A 13,765-nucleotide genomic window follows, 5' to 3' on the forward strand; every position below is an offset into this window, starting at 1 on the left:
CCTGCAGCTGCTGAAACACAGTGGAATTACTACCTGGAGAAAAATCACAGAATCATGGAATGGTTTGGGTTGGAGGAACCTTGAAATTCATCTCATTCCACCCCCTGCCATGGCAGGGACACCTTCCACCATCCCAGGGTGCTCCAAACTGTCCAACCTGGCCTTGGACACTTCAGGGATGGAGCTGCTTTAGTCCCTTTCCTCTTCAAGCTGCTGCTATGTATAAACCCAAAAATGTCAATCCAGAGTCCAGACTTCCCAGACATCTCATTCCTAGGCAGTCATTTTCCTTAGAAAGGGCCAACACACATCCCAGCTGCTTCATTAAAAGAGAAGGTGACACACTTGTACAAAACAGCTCCTCAAGCACCTCCTGCCATCTCAATGTCAGGGCAGCAAGGAAACCTTGCAATAAAAAGGGAAAGAGAATGATCATTTTTCTGCCACGATGCTGCATCACTCCAGCCAGCAGCACAGTGAGGAGTGGCTGCCACTGAGCTTGGGACAATCCTTGCCCAGGTCCTGCAGAGCTTTGATCCCACACACAGCAGATCCAGGCTCTCTGTGCTGGGGGCCTAGCTGGAGCCATCACCCTGCATCCCGTGTACAAAAGGCTCTCCTAAGCAGAAAAGAGCAAGGTCAATTCGACCTTGAAGGCTATAGGGAAATCCTCGGGAGAAAAACAAAATTGTAAATCATCCTCAGCTATGCACAAGAACAAAGATAGGCCGGAAAAGCAGACATCTGGAGATTAGTGTAGTAGATAATGGGAACACATCGTAATGTTACGGGAAATGATGAAGAAATGTCCAATCAGTAGATGTTTTACATATGTTAGTATTAGTTGAACCCATGAATGTGATTGTTACATATGTTACTTGCTGGCTAAAAACCTATGTAACCTATAAGCTTGTAAGCAATAAATGGATTTGCATTCACACTCACGTTGAGTGCTCGTTGCTTTCCCCTATCCTCCGGCATGCAGACCCCCACACTCTGCCCATTTCCTGGGAGAACCACCCCAGCTGTGCCACCTCCTGCTCCACCGAGCTGTGCCAGTGACAATTTTACACGGGCACATCGTGAGAGGACAGGGGAATGGTTTTAAATTAAAAGATGAGAGATTTAGATTAGATTTTGGGAAGAAATTGTTCCCTGTGAGGGGGGGAGGCCCTGGCACAGGTGCCCAGAGAAGCTGTGGCTGCCCTGGCAGTGTCCAAGGCCTGGCTGGGCAGAGCTTGGAGCAGCCTGGGACAGTGGAAGGTGTCCCTGCCATGGCAGGGGTGAATGGGATGAGTTTTAAGTTCCCTTCCAACCCAAACCATTCCATGATTATAGAGCACAGAGTTTGGAGAAGCAGGAACAGAACTCCCCACTGCAGATCCTGCCTTGTTGGGGCACATTCCCATATCTGTGTTTTCAGCAGAAATAAAGAACAGCACCAACCTTAGTGCAGGCACTCTTGCTCTTTCTCACTTTTTTCATTGTTTCATTGTTTTTAATTTTCAGATGCAAGCAGATTTTCAGATTACAAGCACTAAAGTCAATGTTGGCAAACAGAATAAAAAGGATCAAATGAATTGTCCAATCCCATGAAGAAAAATGGCTCAGAGCTTTCAGAACAGTGGCCTGAGCTGCCAGGATAGTTTTTCTCTTTGGTGACTGCCACAGAGGTAACCAGAGGCTTTTCCTCAGAAGAAATCAGGACATAAACCAATGCTCCTACCTGAGGGCCTGGGGGGTGTTAAAATTTGGCCGAGACTCTGTGACAGCATCTTCATCTTCTGGCCTTTCATCTTTCACGTTGGAGAAGCCCATCTCATCCTGGAACTGGCAGCAGACATGGAGCAAGTCAGGAGGGGAAAGCTCAAGGAAGAAATTTACCTTTGGCTAATTAAGCTCAGGATGATCTTCTCAGAACAGACCCTCAGTCCAGGAAATCCCTGCAGACCCTCAGTCCAGGAAATCCCTGCAGATCTTCCCTTCAGGAAATCCCTGCAGATCTTCCCTTCAGGAAATCCCTGCAGACCCTTACTCCAGGAAATCCCTGCAGACTTTCCTTCCTAAGGCTAAAAATGACCCAGCTATGGCAGAGCCCCTGGCACACACCCAGCACTGAGCCACCCCTTCAGATGCCATGTCACACCTGACAGCTCTGTTCTTCAGTGCCACACTCAGTTTATCACTTACTGTCTCAAACAGCTCCTCCATCAGCTCATTCACTTCCTTTTCTGCAAGTCAAATTAAAAAGAATTATGAAGATGCCTTTTCCAAGAAACACTCAGCAATCCTGTCATAATATCAACTGAATTAAGGAATTTCTCTCACAAAGGGAAACCCTCCTCCTGCAAACCGAGGACCAAAAAAGAAAGGCCCCTGATAATTCCTTTTTTTTTTTTCCAAAAAAAAACTTGAGCTGAGATTGTCTGGATTCTAAAATATCACATAAAAACTCATTTTCATGATTAAATTTAAAGTTATGTTAATCTGCAGTAAGACCTAAAGCAAGTGTGGCTTTTTGCAAAGACAGAAAGTGATATGTTTATAAAACTAAGCTGAAGACTGTGAGGACTTCAAAATCTAATTAAATTCAATCACAAGGCAAGCATTCAAGTCTGAACTGCCTGAAGCTTTCAGAATGTATTATCACCTTATTTCAGGTTTTATTGTCACCTAAATATTGTTCTTCAGGCTGTGCTGCACCTGAGCAGAGAGCCAAAAGCTGGTCAAACCAGCATACAGATATTTAGTTACTATCCTGCACTGCAAAAATCCTTACAACAAAACACTTCCCAAGGAATTACTGCTGCCAACAAGACAGGAGGGGGAATTCCTGGGGAACTTACTGGTGATTCTCACAGCACGGTCATTCCTGAAGTCTTCTGTGTCTGGTTCATCCAGATCTTCCAGGAAATTGTACTCAGGGTCATCATCATCATCAGCTTCATCTACAAAGAAGCAGGTTTTGAACTGTCACCACCCTGCCCAGCAGCTGCCAGGAGCAGAAGCTTTGCTCACTGTCACAAAGAGGGCTGGAATTACTGCTGGAAATGAGCTGTATTTATGGAAGCAATAGCAAACCCATCCTCCTTTCAAACTGAGCTGTCAGGAGCTGAGCTACAACCATTCCCATTCTGAAAAGCTGGCTTGATTCTCTGGGATGTGAGTTTTAGCTAAATTTAGAAAGAGTCCACTAGTGTAATTTCAGTTTCTGGTTTATATTCAATTTACACAGTTGTAAGCAACCAGTTAAAACAGGAAAAAAAAAGGAGGCTGGGCCCCAGAGCTTGTTCCTGTTTCTTCTCAAAAATAACTGTTTCTACCCAAAAAAACCCAAAAAGTGAAACTGCCCCAAACGAGGAGTACAACAAACTGGGATTCAGGTGCATCAGGGGTTAAATCCACCACTTCCCTTCGTGGCTGCCAGTTCCTGTGTGTTGGTGATATTTACAAATTTAAATATTTAAATATTTACAAGTCAGACACCTGAAGTTTAAACACTCTCACAAAGGGGAAGATGAGGAAAGCTGATTGCAAGACTCATGCACGGGATTAAAAAATTAATGGTTACAGACAAAAATATCACATATAAATAAAAAAACAAAGCTTCAGGCTTTCAACAGACAGTCATGGAATGGTTTGGGTGGGAAGGAACCTTGGAACACAAGCCCTGTGAGCAAGGATTGAGGGAGCTGGGGGTGTTTAGCCTGGAGAAAAGGAGACTCAAGAGGTGACCTCATCACTCTCTACAACTCCCTGAAAGGTGCTTGTAGCCAGGTGGGGTTGGTCTCTTTCTCCAGGAACTGACAGAACCAGAGGACACAGTCTCACGCTGCGCCAAGGAAAATTTAGGTTGGATATTAGGAGGAAGTTTTTAATGGAAAGAGTGATAAAGTTCTGGAATGGCTGCCCAGGAAGGTGGTGGAGTCACCATCCCTGGAGGTGTTTAAGACTGGATGTGGCACTGGGTGCCAGGGTTGAGTTGAGGTGTTGGGGCTGGGTTGGACTCAATCATCTTGAAGGTCTCTTCCAAGCCAGTGATTCTGTAATAATCACCTAGTTCCCCTCCCTGCCATGGCAGGGACACCTCCCACTGTCCCAGGTGGTTCCCAGCCCCATCCAGCCTGGCCTTGGGCACTTCCAGGGATCCAGGGGCAGCCACAGCTGCTCTGGGCACCTGTGCCAGGGCCTCCCACCCTCACAGGGAGGAATTTTTCCCAAATACCTCATCTAAATCTCCTCCCTGTCCGTGTGAAGCCATTCTCCCTCATCATGTCCCTCCACCCCTTGGGAATTGTAGGGATGTTCTACATCCCCATGTTCCTTGTAGCTCCTTCAGGTTCTGGATGGACACAATTAGGTCACCCCAAAGCCTTCTCTTCTCCAGGCTCAACATTCCCAATTTCTTCCAGCAGAGCTGCTGAGCTGCTCCATCCCTCTGCTCCTCCTGGAACCTCGTCTGGACTCTCTCCAGCAGCTCCAGCTCCTGCCTGTGCTGGGCCAGCTCTGCAGGTGGGGTCTCACCTGAGCAGGGCAGAGGGGCAGATTCCCCCTCTTTCCCACACTGGGGGATCACCCCAGGGATCAGGGAAGGTTCTGAGCTCATGTGCAACCTCCTGAGTCCTCCCAGAGCTGCTCCACCTGCTCATTCCCAGCCTGGATCCACCTCCAAGGTGCAACACCAGCACCTGGGCCTGGCTAAATCACAGAACCCCTGTGGAAGAGGTGTTACAGTGACTTCTGTGAGCAGAGAGAAGTCTGATGAGAAGATCCACGTTTACCCCTGAAAGAATTTCCTATCAAGGTTGACAACATAGAAACCAAGAAAGAAAGGAGGATAAATAAGAGAAACCTGCAACTGCCTATTCCAATGAGCACTTTGTTTGTCTTTCCTGACCAATGAGTAAAGTGTAAACTTCTGAGTTTAGTTTAGAATGTATAAAAAGCATGCATGCTGTCATAAAACCAGTTTGAAGCCTTCTGAAAATGGAGTGTGTTGCTTTGTATTGCCTCTGTCTCAACTATGACACAGCCATGGAAAATATTTCTGGTATTCATTTTGTGCTTGGATGTTAGAGATGAAAAACACTGGAATGAAAGTTGCCTGAGGTGGAACCCTCAAACTCTTCTCTGCTGCTCTGGGTGGTTGACTCATCTCTTTTAGATGTTGAAAACAACAGTAAGGGCCAGGAATACCTGCACTCTCTCTCATCCCAACAGGAAAACATCACAGTCACCAATGGATCTGAAGTGTAAACTTAGGAGTTTTGTAAGAATTTATAAAAAGCATGCTAGAATAAAACCAGATTTGAAGCCTTCTGAAAATGGAGCACTGCTTTGTATTGTGACCACCTCAACTACGACAAACCCCCAGTCCCAGTGCCCCCACCAGCTCCACATCTGCCAGGTACCTTCATTCTCCACGTCATCATTCATGAGCCCCCTGAGCCACCTCTTCCACTCCTCGTCGTCGGCCGTGCTGGGGTCGTACATGTCGGGGGTGATGTCGGGCGCGCGCAGCTCGGCCTCCAGCTGCCCCAGGGGAACGTCCTTCAGGGGCCTCTTGGAGCGGGTCCTGAAGGCAATCAGGCTGTCCTCCAGGGGCTGCAGGGACAAACAAGGATTTCTGGCAATTTCAGCCCAGCCAGGCAAGCCCAACCCCAAAAATATTCCATTCCTGCAACAGAGAATCGTTTATTCTGTAGGCTGAGAAAGCTGATCTTTCCTCTGCTTTACCAGGCTCAGAGAGCTGGGCTTTCCTCAGCTTTACCACGTTTCAAAAGCTGAGCTTTCCTCTGCTTTACCAGGCTCAGAAAGCTGAGCTTTCCTCAGCTTTACCAGGCTCAGAGAGCTGATCTTTCCTCAGCTTTACCAGGCTGAGAAAGCTGAGCTTTCCTCTGCTTTACCACGTTTCAAAAGCTGAGCTTTCCTCTGCTTTACCAGGCTCAGAGAGCTGAGCTTTCCTCTGCTTTACCACGTTTCAAAAGCTGAGCTTTCCTCAGCTTTACCAGGCTCAGAGAGCTGAGCTTTCCTCTGCTTTACCAGGTTTCAAAAGCTGAGCTTTCCTCTGCTTTACCAGGCTCAGAGAGCTGAGCTTTCCTCAGCTTTACCAGGCTCAGAGAGCTGATCTTTCCTCAGCTTTACCAGGTTTCAAAAGCTGAGCTTTCCTCTGCTTTACCAGGCTCAGAGAGCTGAGCTTTCCTCAGCTTTACCAGGCTCAGAAAGCTGAGCTTTCCTCAGCTTTACCAGGCTCAGAGAGCTGAGCTTTCCTCAGCTTTACCAGGCTCAGAAAGCTGAGCTTTCCTCAGCTTTACCAGGCTCAGAGAGCTGATCTTTCCTCAGCTTTACCAGGTTTCAAAAGCTGAGCTTTCCTCTGCTTTACCAGGCTCTTGAGAACCAAATTGCTCAGCTGTTAACAGTAAAAACTGTGTCTGCAAAACAGAACTAGGACAAAAGGATAATTTTCAAAAGGAAAACTATTCTCATTAGTTATGTAAATGTCACAGAAAAAAACTGTAACCACCAAAGCCAGCCCTGTACCTGGTAGGAGTCCATGCAGACAGGGCTGGAGGCCAGCTCTTCATCCACTGCGTGCAGCTTCTCCATGAAGGTGCTGTCTTTGGTTTGCTTGGGTTTGGGAGGTGGTGGGGGTCCCATGGGAACCACTTCAGCACTGATGTGTCTAACAACAGGTGATGTGGCCATCTCCATCTAATTAAAAAGGCCTTTGTGTTAAAAGGTTTTATTCAGAACAGATGTTTCCAAGGACAGAGTAAATCTCCTTTTCTGCTTGACCAGAAATGCTTCACAGAAGGATGTGGAATTTTCCTATTACACTCACTTTGGTTTTCAGAAAGTAAAAAGAAATATCAAGATTTTCTGGAAAGGATACGTTTGGAAGATTTGAGGAAGCCATTCTCCTGCACTCCTCAGAAATTATTAGAAAAATAATCATTATCTAAGGAACTGACAACAGTTTCCATGCCCAGAGCTTTATTTTAGACTCAGCCCTTCCTGCAAGGAAACATGGCAGTGGGACCCTAAATCCACCTGGCAGCTGGAATGTCCCCACAGCTTTAGGAATTGATTTTTTTGGGGTTTGGATGAATAAATTGGGAACAATGACTGTTTCCTCCAGCTTTACCTCACAGACTGTCCCTCCCTCCTCGTCAGAGGAGCGCCTTGTCCTGGACCTCTTGGCTCCACGAGGAGAAGAAGCTGTGCTCTCCACATCACTCTCCAGCAAGCTCTGCAGGGCAAGAGGTGCACAACACTCTCAAAAACCATCGTGCCACAATCAATAACTGCTCCAAATAACATTTCAAAGCCTCTCTTCCAGCCAAGTGAATAGTAGAGCATTGAAGAATGATTGGTGGAAGGTCCAGGATGGCTTACAAGTATCCATGTGTTAAAATAAAGAGTGCTCTCCTGCCTCAGACACAGAGCTCTGTGCTGAACATTTACCTCTTCTGCAGTCTCATCCTCCTCTTCATCATCAGGCTGGTATTCTTCATCAGAGGAATCATCTTCCTCCAGGGGAATGTCCACAAACTGAGGGGGCTGCACACGAGAGAAAGAGGGTGACCACTCTTAACAGCAGGAGGAGGAGGAGCTGCACAGTCAGAGCAAATAGTTCAAACTGAGGAAACACCCTGAAGCTCAGAAAGGAAATCCTGAAGAAAGCAAAGAAATAAATTACTAGAAGATTGGCGAAGGAAAGCAAGTGGTTTGAGAAGGTGCAAGAACAGGCAGAAATGATTTAGTATTCATATGATGGAAACTGCATGAGCAGACACCAGCTCAGAGATGGTTTTAGCACACGAGTCTGCTCCAGCCCTCCAAAAGATCTCTGCCTCAGCAGGAAGCCTCCAGTATGATCTCCCCTTTCTCAGCAAGAATTCACTTACCTTCACCTCGTTTGCCTTCTTAATTGGAGAAATATTCCATGTTGGAATCACCTGGGGACAGCAAAAACACTTGGGCTGTGTCACACAGGCAGGGTCAATCTCATCAATCTAAGGAGCACCTGAGCTTGTGACCTTGCTCTCCACAGTGGCCAAGCAAGAACAGAGCTCAAACAAAGCCTTCAAATCTCCCCTGGGATCTCCAGGAAGTGAATTCAGGATGATGGACACTGGGAGTTCACTGCCCTTGCCAAGCCTGACCTGGCTCTGTGCTGCTCAGCTCAAATTAATCCTTTTTCTTGACACTGCCTTAACTGATTCTTTTAACTTCAAGACTCAAACCACATTTATGCTTCTCTCAGAGGGTCACACAACCAAAACCACTCACAGAACAACAGGACAGGCTGAGTTGGAAGGGACAGGGATCACCCAGTCCAGCTCCTGGCCCTGCACTGACACCCCAACAACCCCACCCTGGGTATCCCTGGGAGCAGTGTCCAAACCCTCCTGGAGCTCTGGAGCCCCGGGGCTGGGACCATTCCCTGGGGAGCCTGGGCTCCTCTGAGGGAAGAAGCTTTTCCTATATCCAGCCATTCCCTGGGGTGCTGTCACTGTCACAAAGAGCAGAAGTTGGAACAGATGATTTACTCACCCCTCCTTTCTCCACCACTTCCTTCAGTTTGGAACGAGTCATTTTGGGCTCCTGAGAGTTTAAAACAAGACAACAGTAACAAGTTCAGTCCTTTCCTTAATGACAGACCTTTCCCCAGCAACTCTTTACTATCAGTAAAGTTACTATGAGTAAAGTATAGCTTACTGTGAAGCTTTTCTCTTTTTAAAAATGCATTGCCTTTAAATTCACTACCTTTAAATTAATTACCTTTCAGACATCACCACAGCCACCTCAAAAATAACTCCTCCTATTTCTGTTTCAGAATCTACACTCAGACACTACTCACTTCATCCAGGTGGCAAATCTGATAATGAAACCTAATTATTATAACAGGTAAATTACTTTTTTGTTCTACCTCTTCTCCCCACATCCCATTATGGCCCAGGAAGGCCTTGTGCAATTGAAACAACTGACAAAACAAACTGAGCAAGTTTTTAACTTACAAACAAAGGAATATCTTCTGTCTCACTGATGGCTGCTTTCACCATGGCCACCACGTGTTCATTTGTGATCACTTCCTAAAGGAACACACAAAACCAGGATGTTTAGCAAAGAGAAACAGACAATACAACAAGTGTTGGAATAAACTACCTGGAAATACGATGGGGAAATACTCAGTGTACAATAGGCTTTGTAATTACACTGTAGCAAAAATAACTGTTTGGAGATCAGACAGTAAAATTTAAATTATTTAATTTAAAATAATAAATTATTTTTTTTTAATTTAAATGCATTAATAAATTTAAAATTTAAATCACAGCAGTGATTAAAACATTTGCACTATGTTCTCTGTGAATGCTCCCCAGAATAAATTCCCAGTATAGAAAAAGAAAATAGTGGCACAGACACCAGGAGATCCCATCCTCACAGATTTATTCACTGGATTCCCCCTAGATGGATTTATTAGCAGAGATCAGGACATGGGTGCTTGCTGGTTTTTGGTTTCCTTTTTCTTCCTCTGTTGAGGTTGGGGTTGAAGGCACTTGAGAGCATAGCTCACTTTCAGACTCAGGTGTTTAAATTTCTAATCTATGTTAGTCTCACAGCAGTGACTTCTGCAGTCTTTCATTAACCAGGCACAAACTGGCCAACTATCTCTTGTTACAATATCTTTTCAGGCTAAACTATCCAATTAAGAAATGACACCTAAATTTTCACTTTTAACCTAATAATTCGAAGTCTGCAATGAGGACTTTTCTGTCCAATTACAAAAAACTACCCACACCCAGGAAGGGGAAGAAGAAGGGGAAGAAGAAGGGGAAGAAGAAGGGGAAGAAGAAGGGGAAGAAGAAGCTGCCTCTGCTCTAAAACCTCCATCTTGCTCTATGTATATTACTATATTCTAAAACCCCAACCCCTAAGTTTTCCACCCCATGATATCACACACTTCCAATCAACTCCACACCCATAATCTCAGTTCTATCATTCAGTTTTGGAAGCCTTCTCCACAGCCTCAGGTCAAATGCAGTGCTCTCCAGGGAGCCAGAGTCTGTCAGCACAGAAAGTCTACAATTCTCAGCATCCAGATCTCCAACAGGTGCTGACCAAGAATGAGGAATCCAAGAGCCAGGAGCACTGCCCAGTCCCCACACTCACGTGCAGGATGTTCCTGACGTTGACCACGGTCAGGTTGTGCTGCTTGGCTCCATCTTCCAGGGTGCGGTCCAGGGACTCGTCCAGTTTGATGTCACAGGACAAGGAGCCCTCTTCTTCCAGGCTCTTCCCTTCCCTCTTCCGTTTGGTTGCCTTCCTCCTCCTCTTCCTCCTCTCGCCATCCTCCCCGTCCTGCTCCTCTGAAAATCAGCAGAAATGGCATCTAAAACCTCGGCTGCTTCGCATCCGGCACGTCGTGAGAGGATGAGTTTGAAAAGAAGCACAAACTAGGATTCTGAAAAAAAACTTGCAAGACTCTTCTTGCAAAGATTCCCCTTGCAAGACTCTTCTTGCAAGATTCTTACAAAGACTCATCTTGCAAAGACTCATCTTGCAAAGACTCATCTTGCAAAGACTCATCTTGCAAAGACTCATCTTGCAAAGACTCATCTTGCAAAGACTCATCTTGCAAGAAACAGCAGAACTTCCATCAGCTGATGCAAGACCACCCAAACAGAAACAGCCCAGAGAACTAGAAAGTCTTTTGAATGATGGATTCAAGTTCTGCAGGACCTGACTGAGTTACTTGAGGTCATGCAGTTGCCACCTCCTCCAGAGTGATTTATAAAATGGCCTCAGCAGCCTTTTTACACCTTTAATAGTGCTGTAAAACTCCAGGTTCCACTAAGCAAGAACGGGGTACAATTTCCAGGACTTAAAAAGGGTTTTCCTGCTTTGCTGACTCATTTTCTCTAAAGCAGAGCAGTGATTTTTAGTAGCCAAAAATTGCAGAGATCAACTCCAGCAAGTTCCACTGGGACACTGAATTATGGAGCACAAGATGAAAATCTTAAAAAACCCTACACCTACACAGCCCCCACCATCTTCACAATTCCAGAGTTTGTTGTATCAGCCAGATTTATCCAAAACAGCCCCAAATCCAAATTTTCCTCATCACTCTGCTGGGATCACTCACCAGCTCTGGTGTTCTTCAGCGGCTTCATCGTGGTGGGATTTCTGGCAGCAGAAACCTGCAGGGAGCTTCTCCCTGGGGAGCCTGGCACTGCACCAGGGTTTTCACTTGGATATGGATCCCGCTGAGAACTCACTTCAACCTCTGTGTACAGCTTAGGGATTTTCCCTGGAAACAGAACACCCAGCTGTAGGCAGATACACCACAGAGCAAAGGTAACACATTCGTTAGGTGTGTGCTACACCTAACAAATCAATTTTCCATTCATTTCCCACTGAATTTCCCACTCAAACACATCAAACCAACAGCCATAGGTGTGATGCAGCTGCGCAGGGCAGCAGCAGCTCCATCCTGCTGGAAACAGCCCCAGGAACAGGGATCCCATTCCAGCGATTTCAGCCTCGCTGCCTCACTATCAGCTGGGCACAGCCACATTCAAACCTGCCCCTGTCTATATCAGCCAACTGCCAGAACCTGGGGATTTCTGCAAAACGTGGTTCCAGTCCCTGTTGTACAAGTGCTCCTGCCACAGGAGGGGCAGGTACAGCCAGGGGGTTATTCCCAGCTGGAACAGCACACTTGGCTGCACCCTTGGGATGCATTTCCATGGCCACTGTGGGCTAATGAACCCACATGGCTGCAGGGGTGGCTACAAACCCTTCAAACCCTTCCCCTCCTGTTCTGGGCAGGCCCACAGCCTAGAAAACAACTGGGAACTGTCCTGTTCCACCTCCTTCCCTGACACAAACTCAGCTTTCGGTCAAATCAGGGGGCTCATCACAGCAGCACGAGAACCAGAGATGATTCTCACTGAGAACCACAGAAACCATCAAGTCTGAAGGGCCACAGTGGGACACCTGCGGCACCCTGTGCAGGCAGGGCCATCGCAGGGCACAGGACTGGGGCCAGGTGGCTCTGGGCTACCCAGGCAGGGAGGCTCCACAGCCCCTCTGGGCTCTGCTCAGGGCTGGCACTGCCCAGGGCAGCAGTTCTGCCTCCTGGGCAGGGGCAGCTCCTGGGCTCAGGCCCTGCCCGGGGCTCTGGGGCCATCGCTGGGCCTGGAGCAGAGCCTGGGGCTGCTCTGCCCTCCTGACACAGGGATGGACAGACAGGGGACACAGGGACAGACAGGGGACACAGGGACAGACAGGGGACACAGGGACAGACAGGGGACACAGGGACAGACAGGGACAGACAGGGACAGACAGGGGGACACAGGGACAGACAGGGACAGACAGGGGGACACAGGGACAGACAGGGGGACACAGGGACAGACAGGGGGACACAGGGACAGACAGGGACAGACAGGGACACAGGGACAGACAGGGACAGACAGGGGACACAGGGACACACAGGGACACACAGGGACAGACAGGGACAGACAGGGGGACACAGGGACAGACAGGGGGACACACAGGGACAGACAGGGGGACACAGGGACAGACAGGGACAGACAGGGGGACACAGGGACTGACAGGGGGACACAGGGACAGACAGGGGGACACAGGGACAGACAGGGGGACACAGGGACACACAGGGACAGACAGGGACATCCACGGAAACCCAGAGACACTCAGACACATCCAGAGACAGACAGAAATACTCAGGGACAGACAGGGACACCCAGGGACACTCAGAGACACCAGGGACAGCCACGGAAACCCAGAGACACCCCGGGACAGACAGGGACACCCAGGGACACCTGAGGACACCCAGGGACAGCCGGGGCTGAGGCCCCTCTCAGCTGGGGCTCCTCTCCAGGCTGAGCAGCCCCAGCTCCCCCAGCAGTTCCTTGTGAGAGAGATGTTCCAATCCCCCAACTCCGGCCTCAGGGGGGATAAGAAACACGCACGGACCCTTTCCCATAAAATCACGGAATGGTTCGTGCGGGGAGGGAACATAAATCCCACCCCTGCCACGGCAGGGACACCTTCCACCACCCCAGGCCGCTCCAAGTCCCGTCCAACCCGGCCTCGGACACTTCCAGGGATGAGAAAAAATCGGGGAAAACCTCATTTTCATTTTAATGTATAATACTCCCTAGGGGAAAAAAATCCGGAACAAAATAAACGCAAAATCCCAGGGAGCAAAGCCGCCGCCCCTCCCGGTACCTTCCGCCGCCGCCGGGCTGCCGGGGCCCGCGGGGAGCTCCTGCCCGGGGCTCGGGGCCGGCCTCCCGGGGGGTTTCCTCCCGCTCTTCGGCGAGGCCTCCCCGGGCCCCCTTCCCGCGGGCCTGGCGGAGCCGCCGCCATCGGCGGCGCCGGAGCCTCCGGGCAGCTCCGCGTCGTCCCCGCGCTCCCTCGGGCTCGGCGGCCCGGCCGCCGCCGCTCTGCGCTTCTTGCAGGGCAGCATCTTCAGCGCCAGCGCCATGGCGGCCGCGGGGCCGCTCCGGGGCTGCTGCGGGCCCCGCTCGGGCCGCCCGGTCCCGCTCGGGCCGCCCGGTCCCGCTCGGGCCGCCCGGTCCCGCTCGCCGCGGAGGAAGCGGAAGCGCCCGGGGCTCGCCCCGCGCATGCGCGCCCGGGGCCGGTCCCCGACGGGGCCCCGGTGAGGCGGAGCCGGGGGGGGGGGGGGCACCGAGCGCGGTCACCGCCATCTTCGCTGGGCGCCGCGGCCCGGGCCGCC

General features: G+C 49.2%; 1 protein-coding gene across 3 annotated transcripts in view; it reads right to left on the reverse strand.

The window, feature by feature from the left end:
- Positions 1 to 13,568, reverse strand: part of LOC128820626 (GON-4-like protein) — a 30,278-nt gene extending 16,710 nt beyond the window's left edge. For 2 of the 3 annotated variants that reach the window (XM_054001412.1, XM_054001414.1), the window contains exons 1-13: positions 13,255 to 13,568; positions 11,147 to 11,311; positions 10,174 to 10,370; positions 9,021 to 9,095; positions 8,557 to 8,607; positions 7,908 to 7,958; positions 7,465 to 7,560; positions 7,145 to 7,249; positions 6,541 to 6,711; positions 5,412 to 5,604; positions 2,847 to 2,948; positions 2,191 to 2,231; positions 1,727 to 1,830 (exon numbers count right to left, since the gene is read on the reverse strand). In XM_054001412.1, the coding sequence (XP_053857387.1) occupies positions 1,727 to 1,830; positions 2,191 to 2,231; positions 2,847 to 2,948; positions 5,412 to 5,604; positions 6,541 to 6,711; positions 7,145 to 7,249; positions 7,465 to 7,560; positions 7,908 to 7,958; positions 8,557 to 8,607; positions 9,021 to 9,095; positions 10,174 to 10,370; positions 11,147 to 11,311; positions 13,255 to 13,513 (1,610 nt within the window). In that variant the 5' untranslated portion in view covers positions 13,514 to 13,568. The remainder of the gene's footprint in view (positions 1 to 1,726; positions 1,831 to 2,190; positions 2,232 to 2,846; positions 2,949 to 5,411; positions 5,605 to 6,540; positions 6,712 to 7,144; positions 7,250 to 7,464; positions 7,561 to 7,907; positions 7,959 to 8,556; positions 8,608 to 9,020; positions 9,096 to 10,173; positions 10,371 to 11,146; positions 11,312 to 13,254) is intronic. The other variant, XM_054001413.1, reaches the window with a different exon arrangement.
- Positions 13,569 to 13,765: the final 197 nt, after the last annotated feature.

This window comes from Vidua macroura, chromosome 29 (assembly GCF_024509145.1).
Source record: "Vidua macroura isolate BioBank_ID:100142 chromosome 29, ASM2450914v1, whole genome shotgun sequence".
Lineage (NCBI taxonomy): Eukaryota > Metazoa > Chordata > Aves > Passeriformes > Viduidae > Vidua > Vidua macroura.